General features: G+C 35.6%; 1 protein-coding gene across 1 annotated transcript; it reads right to left on the reverse strand.

Annotated features, from left to right (window-relative positions):
• Positions 1-551: 551 nt before the first annotated feature.
• LOC114277365 (putative RNA-binding protein C25G10.01) lies at positions 552-5,056 on the reverse strand. Its single transcript, XM_082867075.1, has 7 exons — positions 4,837-5,056; positions 4,700-4,719; positions 2,375-2,503; positions 2,183-2,282; positions 1,765-1,914; positions 1,118-1,187; positions 552-989 (listed from the first exon to the last, which is right to left on the reverse strand). Exons 1-7 carry the CDS (start codon positions 4,837-4,839, stop codon positions 775-777), a joined length of 687 nt encoding a protein of 228 aa, XP_082723201.1. The 5' UTR covers positions 4,840-5,056; the 3' UTR covers positions 552-774.
• Positions 5,057-7,278: the final 2,222 nt, after the last annotated feature.

Here is a 7,278-nt window from a genome sequence, read left to right on the forward strand (position 1 = left end):
TATTTTTTATTATTCACTATTTGTCTACATTTTTCATAAAAAATAATAATAATATTTAATAGTCCATTTGAGTTTTTTTTTATTTTTAAAAAAATAAAAAATAAAAAAATCTAAAAGTATAATCATGAATTAACATGTCCACAGCAGAAGGTGATAATCAGAAGCAAGGAGTGAGCAGCTTCTCAGAATTAGCTTTTTTGACTTAAAATAAATTATTTGAATCAGAAGTTGTTTAAAATAAATTTAACCAAACAGTCCAAAATAACTTTTTAAAAGCCAAAAGCCATAAGTTGGCTTAAAAAAGCTCCACCAAACACCCCCACTATGGTCATTGATAAGATTGTTAAATTATTTTTATAAAAAATCTTAAAAAACATAATTTATATATTAAAAAAAATCTAAAATAAATATAAATATTTATAATTATCCCGTGCATAACCCGGTGATAGGCTAGTTATCATTTAAGCAAATAATTTGAGTTTCCAATGTCAAGCACAAACCCACCACAAAATGACAGATAGCAACAGCAATAAATATAGGGACACCACCAGTGAAAACCAGTGAAAACAACTTTTGAAATAAAAGTCAGTCCAGTAACTACATGTAACTCCAGATAGGTAAAACAATGTAGCAACCCAACATATACCCTTACAGATAACATGTCTCTCAGTCCAGTACAAACTAAAAAAGAGCAAAACATTACCACAACTAATCTTCAGAAGCTTGTGTCTTCCACTAAAAACCAAGCATGCCTAGACCAGACAACAAGCAGGATTACCTAGAACGGCGAGCATAGCTCCTTTCCGGGCTACCATAAGGAGAATATGGAAGTGACCTCGATCGCTCCCTTCTCGACCTTCCACCATAAGGAGATGATCGCCTAGGAGGAGAGTAATCACGACCACCTCGATATGGCGAGCGCCTTGGAGACCGGCGATACCCATAGTCATCACGGCCTCCACGATATCTACCACGGTCACCACGATAGCCTTTCACGAATGTGAAAGCAGCATTAAAATTTTATAGTTAGCCTTTCAACAAAGAAAAATAATGTCCAATTAAATAAGGGTGTCCATGCAACATAAAACTCACAACTCCAATCAAATAAAAAGCTTACCATGGTCTCTAGTGTTTTTCAGCCCAAGATAGTGACCAGGTGTGGGAGTTCGGGGCCGTTTCCTCCGTGACTGAAAAAAAGACAAATGATCTCAAAATTCCAGGTATTTTGAGGTACGACTCAGCTTAAACAAATCATGTCCACATCAATTGGAAGTGTATTTAACAGAATACAGACCATGAGACATCATTAAAACCGTTTTACAAGAGAGTTTTTGTAAGAAAGCTTCAAATAATCAGCCTTGTTAACATGGAAAACTGAAGTGACCATGAGAAGAAAAGCACCAAATATTTAGGCATATATGACTTGTATCTATCAAATGAATGCCAGATATGAGGTACCATAAAAGCCTGATTACAATGTTGTTGGTAATGTCCGTTGATTAGTTGAGAGTTGAAAGTAATTGCTGAAGTTGTATAGTTGTTGATCAATATAGTTGCTATGTTAAATTGATCAGAAGCACGTGAAAGGCTGTTTTAGCTGGCCATTGATCAAGCTGTTTCACTAAAGTGTTGACATGGATGAACTCATCATCTGATTGCTGCCAACATAGCTGACAAAATGTCTTCTGAATATAGCCAGCAACCTCCAAGTCAAGATAACCAATCAAAATAGGTCATCTATACCAACGAAGGAAAATAACTTACTCTCTCCACAGTAATGCATCGGCCATCTAGAACTGACTGATGTAGACGTTTGATGCAACGGTTGGCATCATCGACAGTATCCATTGTAATAAAAGCAAAACCACGAGAGGCGCGTGTACGGGGCTCCACAACCAGAAAACATGAAGCAACCTAGAAGAAGAAGAAGAAAATAATCAACAATAAACATAAACATAGTTATGCCTTTTTTAACACAATAACTAGATCCACAAGTAGTTAGAGAAAATTCCTAACAATCACCATTACAAAGGACAAGAAAATCAATCTTCTGGTATAAAAAAAAACACAATCTATAACTCTTTGCAATCATGTAATAAATTACAAATCCAAAAGAAAAGGTATACAGTAGATTCAGAATTCCAGCAAAGCCACTTTTCACATACTATCCAAATAAACCAACCTTTCCCTCCTTGGAGAAATGATCTTCAAGCTCTCTTTCTGTCACCCTAGTGGATAAACCAGTCACATAAAGTGTATTCCCAGGATTTCCAACTTCATTCCTGCCAAGTCATTCATAAGTTTAGACAAGTGTTTCAAACCACCAGACACAAAATAGTCATACCAAGAAAAGAAAGCCAGAGTTATCACATACCTCCCACGACCCCTGGACCTTGATCTAGACCTGGACCTGCCCCTTGGTCTTGACCATGATCTGGACCTGGACCTAGACCTGGATCTAGATCGAGACTGTGCTGCATAGGGGGAAGGAGACCTTGAATACCTATTATATCCAATGCAAGTTGCATCAGATGGTAAGTAGAACCAAATATTATGAGTTCAACAGTATAATGAAATGAACTGCCACCCTGTTAAACTAAGAACAATGACTGGAATCTGTTCCTGGGTTTTCATACAACTCTAAACAAAACTATTTTACCTATAACAATATGAATGCTCGTGTCCAACAAATTATAAAGATAACTCTAACTACAAAAAATCTAATAAAAAACATTAAATCTATTCAACGCTATTCTAAACAATATAATAAAAAATAATAATTAAATAAATAAAACACTCAACTTGACCATGAATATGAATACGATTATAAACCCAAATGGGTGGTCCGTGTGAAATTCCACATGCATCATTTTTTCCATGCTCTGCAACATACAACTATCAGAATACAACAGAGAACAACTGAGCAAGCATAACACACCCCTAGTCATTCTCAATTGAATTGAGTTCCTTTTTGCAGGTAGAATGTACCATGACTGGATCTTGGACCCGGCTCCTAGAGATTCTGATCAATATCAAACATAGTATTTGGACCATGTTTTTCATAGTGATGGCTGAATATGTTTCTGCACTATCCATAAATAATATAACAAGAGTTCATGTCATCCATTCCATGACTGATAATTCAAAATAAGTGACCTCTGATCACAGAATTTCTCCTTTTTGCAACACTAGTTTCAATTCTACAACACATCAAATTGATATAGGCAATAGCAGCTATTTATTGCAATGACCCTCATAGGCATTTGATATAGCCAATACACTCGCCCAAGATCCATCTTGCATACTTGATCATATTAACCTTTGAAATAATCCATTATCAACTGGCTAACAATATTTTGCAGTCTACCGGTGAATAACCTATGAACTCTTGCTGAGACCACTAATCATATCGAATAACCCATGAACCCTCATAAGTTTCAACCAAATCATCTTGCATTCATGCTTTGGAACTCTGATGCATTTATCTATTACGAGTCTGGTTCATCAAATCCTATGCTAATTCAATCACCAAAGCAAATGCCATAACTAACATTTTTACTGTTTTGACAATGAAATTGGACTGCACCTAGAGAGGTGGCTAACTTTAAAAAAAAAAAAAACCCCTGCGCTTACAAAGCTGAAACATCAAGAACAAAGGTTTCCTTTGCTTCATATATCTCCCGACCCAAACAATATCGTTGTTCACTAAATGACACATGCAGTCATGCAAAATTTGATGGTTCCATATTATTTAACTATTTTTTCCAATCAAGGATGAAAAAAGAGTAAAAAAAAGCCTGTCACTATCCTACGTTTTTGATCCCTCAAATAACCGAGTTCCAAAAAATGAGTTCCCAGCATATGTCTACACAACCTATCAATCTTTCTTCAAATGAAAGAACAAATCTCGAAACCCAACACAAGCAAATGAACACATAAACTTTCTTCAAAGAGAATAGCAACAAAATTAAGGCTTCAAGCATGCCAAGGAGAAACCAAAACTTTTTTTTTCCCATTCCTATACTACAATAAATAAGAAGCAACAAATTTAAACATCTGATCTCCAAGTTGTAATCCAGCACAGGGATCAACAACATTCCAAGAAAAAAAAAAAAAAACACACTTCTGCCACTTCTCTTAGAATAGGGGCCCTTTTTTATAGGGGAGTCCCCTATATATGATAGTCAGCAAGTACGTATTGGAGAAATGTTCAAATATCCCATCACCCAAAACATAGATAAATCAAGAGTCTTGCTTGAGACCCATAAAGTCGCCCACAATTACATGACACAGATTCTGACAAAGGTATTTAATTTTACAGGAATCAACAGCATCCATGTAGCAATCCACGTCATTGTGGTAAATTTAGGGCTGAGATTTTAGGGATTTCAAGCTCTTTCTCAATTCTAAATTGTTCATTAGAAAAAATAAAACAACCCAAATATACCCGAAATAGATCATTTTCGTTGCATTCCTCTTAAAATAGAGTTAACAGAACCTAGAAGTCCTTCAAATGTCGTGAATGTTATACCTCCAGCCTTAAACCGTTGTTCTTTGTATGAGAAATGAAGAGAAATATATATATATAAAAAAATTCAATCTTCAATTAAAGAGAGGCAAGGTCATGTCCATGAATCAAAAGCCCCAACAAATCATATACGAAAAATGATATACATGGGTAAGAGTATGAGTGTATTACCGTTTTCGAGGAGAATCAGCCTGCGAAGAAAGAAAATTCATGAGAAAACAATGCTTCTAAAAAGCAATCAAACTTTAATAAACAAATAACATAGAAATCGATATATATTTATATGTATAGAGAGATCGAGAGCTTACCATATTCGAGGGACGAAGAACCCTAATGGCAAGAGGGTTTGCTGAATGGTAGTAGGAGAGAGGCCTTTCTAGGTCAAGCGTTCTTCTGAGGTCGGGGGTACCACGGGAGCATTAATTCGGTACGCTTGGGCGTTGGTTTGCTCGTTGTGGACCTCTGTTCCCAATGCAGCAATTGATTAGGTTTCTTTTAATTTCAAAACTAAACGTGATATCAACATATCTGGGGTTAATCATAAATTTTTATAATTCTTTATATTGTTCAACCACTCAATGGCTTCGTTTGGGAAGTTGCTATTTTAGTAGACTATTTTAATTTTTAACTATTTTAGTAGGCTAAAATTTTTATGTTTGGAAAGATGATTGGATTTTTTTGTGGTTGGATGTGATGTTTGTGAGAGAAAAAGTGAAATGATTATGAGTTTGATGTGATATTTTGTCTGATTAGCTATTTTAGCCTATTTTATCTTTTTGTGAATTTTAGCCTAAACTAGGCTATTTTTTTTTCTTGCCAAACACCCCCAATATAAAAGTAAAGATCTCATTTTTTTATCAATCACAATATACATAGATTATTACTAAAGCTGTAAACGAATCGAGCCGAATCGAGTTTTGCTGAGCTTGAACTTGGCTCGTTTACTTATCGAGCTCGTTTATTGAGTTCGAGCTCGGCTCGATAAGGAATTGGGCTCGAGCTCAGCTCGACTCGACTCGTTAATTTTAATGAAACTCGGCTAGACTCGACTCGATAAATTTTTTTTAATATTATTTATATTATTTAATCAGTAGCCCGAATGGGTAGCGACTCGAATGGCTCAAAAAAAATTTCCCTAATTTTTTTTTTTTTCTTTTCAGCAGGAGAAAGGAGGAAGACGAAGAAGGGAAGGAGGAGGAGGAGGAGGGGAGGGGGAGGAGGGGGAGGAAGGAATGGAGGGGGCCTAAAAAATGGAGGAGGAGGCGGCGGAGGCGACACGATCGGCGGAGGCGACGAGCGGGGCAGAGCCGACGAGGGGCGGAGGCGACGATCAGAGTAGCGACGGCGACGATCAGAGCAGAGCAGCGAGGCGGCGAAGGCGGAGGCGCGGCGATCGGCTATCGGCGACGGCGACGGCCTCTCCCTCTCCCAATTTTTCTCTTTCTCTTTCTCTCCTCCCTCACTGCGTATCAGACTGAGGAAGAAGAAAAAAAAAATGAATGGCTGAAACGACGTCGTTTCAGCCATTCGGGGCATTCGGGGCAGAATTTTTCGGGCCACCAAACATTATTCTTATTTAATATATATGTATTTATATATTTTTAATATATAAATAATGTATTTATATATATTTATATATTATTTAATATATAAATAATATATTTATTAAATAATTTAAATAAAAATAAACAAGCCGAACTTATGCGAGCTCAAGCTCGACTCGTTTACTAAACGAGCCCTTAACGAGCTGAGCCGAGCTCTTAACGAGCCGAGCTTGTTCATGAACAGTTCGGTTCATTTACAACCCTAATTATCACATTAAAAGCATAGATCTCATCCCTTTAACAATCACAATATATATACTACATAGATTATCACATGGCACTGCCTCTAGACCAATCAATGACTTCTCATTTAAAGATGTCTCCATCTACATCAATTATTGAAAGAAAAGAAAAATTAATTTGATAATTGTAATTTTTTTTTTTTTTTGTCATACTTATCTCTGGAAAAAAAAAAATGGATGATGAATAAATTATTTAAGATAGACGATTAATTTTTTAAAGATAAACATTATAAAATGAAATTTATTAGGGGTGAGCATAGTCCGGATTGGTTCGAATTGGGGTAAAACCAGAACTAATTCCTGAAAAATTAAAATCAATCCAATCCGTTTAAATCGTGGAACCCATCCGAACCAATCCATTTAAACACAGATTTGATCGGTTTAGGATCACGGATTCACATAATTAAATAATAAAAAAATATATAACATTTTAATTTCATAAAAATATAAACATAACATCATATTAGTTTCACAATAGCAACATGTCTTTTTCATAATAGTAACATACTATTCTAGAATTTAAACAATTATAAGAAAATTGGTTCCACCATAACCATTTAGACCATTACAAATTAAAACTAAAAACCAACAAATAAAACATACTATGCGGGTTTAGGTTTTATATGAAATTAGAGAAGATACTATTGTATAATATAAATATAGGCTATTTATATACGGTCCAGATCGGTTCCAATCCGGAACCATGGAGTTCAATCCGAAACCAATTCGTGGACTACAGATTTTTAATTTTTCAATCCGGAACTGAACCACGAATTCAAAAAACCAATCCAAATCTACTGGATTGGATTGGACTGGACTGGACTGGATCAGATTACGAATTTTACGGATTTCTTGCTCAATCCTAAAATTTATTACAGTTATACACAAAAGGCTCTCCATAAAA

Source organism: Camellia sinensis, chromosome 4, assembly GCF_055761805.1.
Source record: "Camellia sinensis isolate YWXY chromosome 4, ASM5576180v1, whole genome shotgun sequence".
NCBI lineage: Eukaryota > Viridiplantae > Streptophyta > Magnoliopsida > Ericales > Theaceae > Camellia > Camellia sinensis.

Bases quoted from the DNA above. Each gene is read 5' to 3' on its own strand.
- LOC114277365 (XM_082867075.1), bottom strand. The intron at 1,915-2,182 runs GTTGGTTTATTT...TTCTTCTTCTAG, and splicing joins ATTTCTCCAAGGAGGGAAAG to GTTGCTTCATGTTTTCTGGT. The intron at 990-1,117 runs GTAAGCTTTTTA...CATTCGTGAAAG, and splicing joins GAAAAACACTAGAGACCATG to GCTATCGTGGTGACCGTGGT.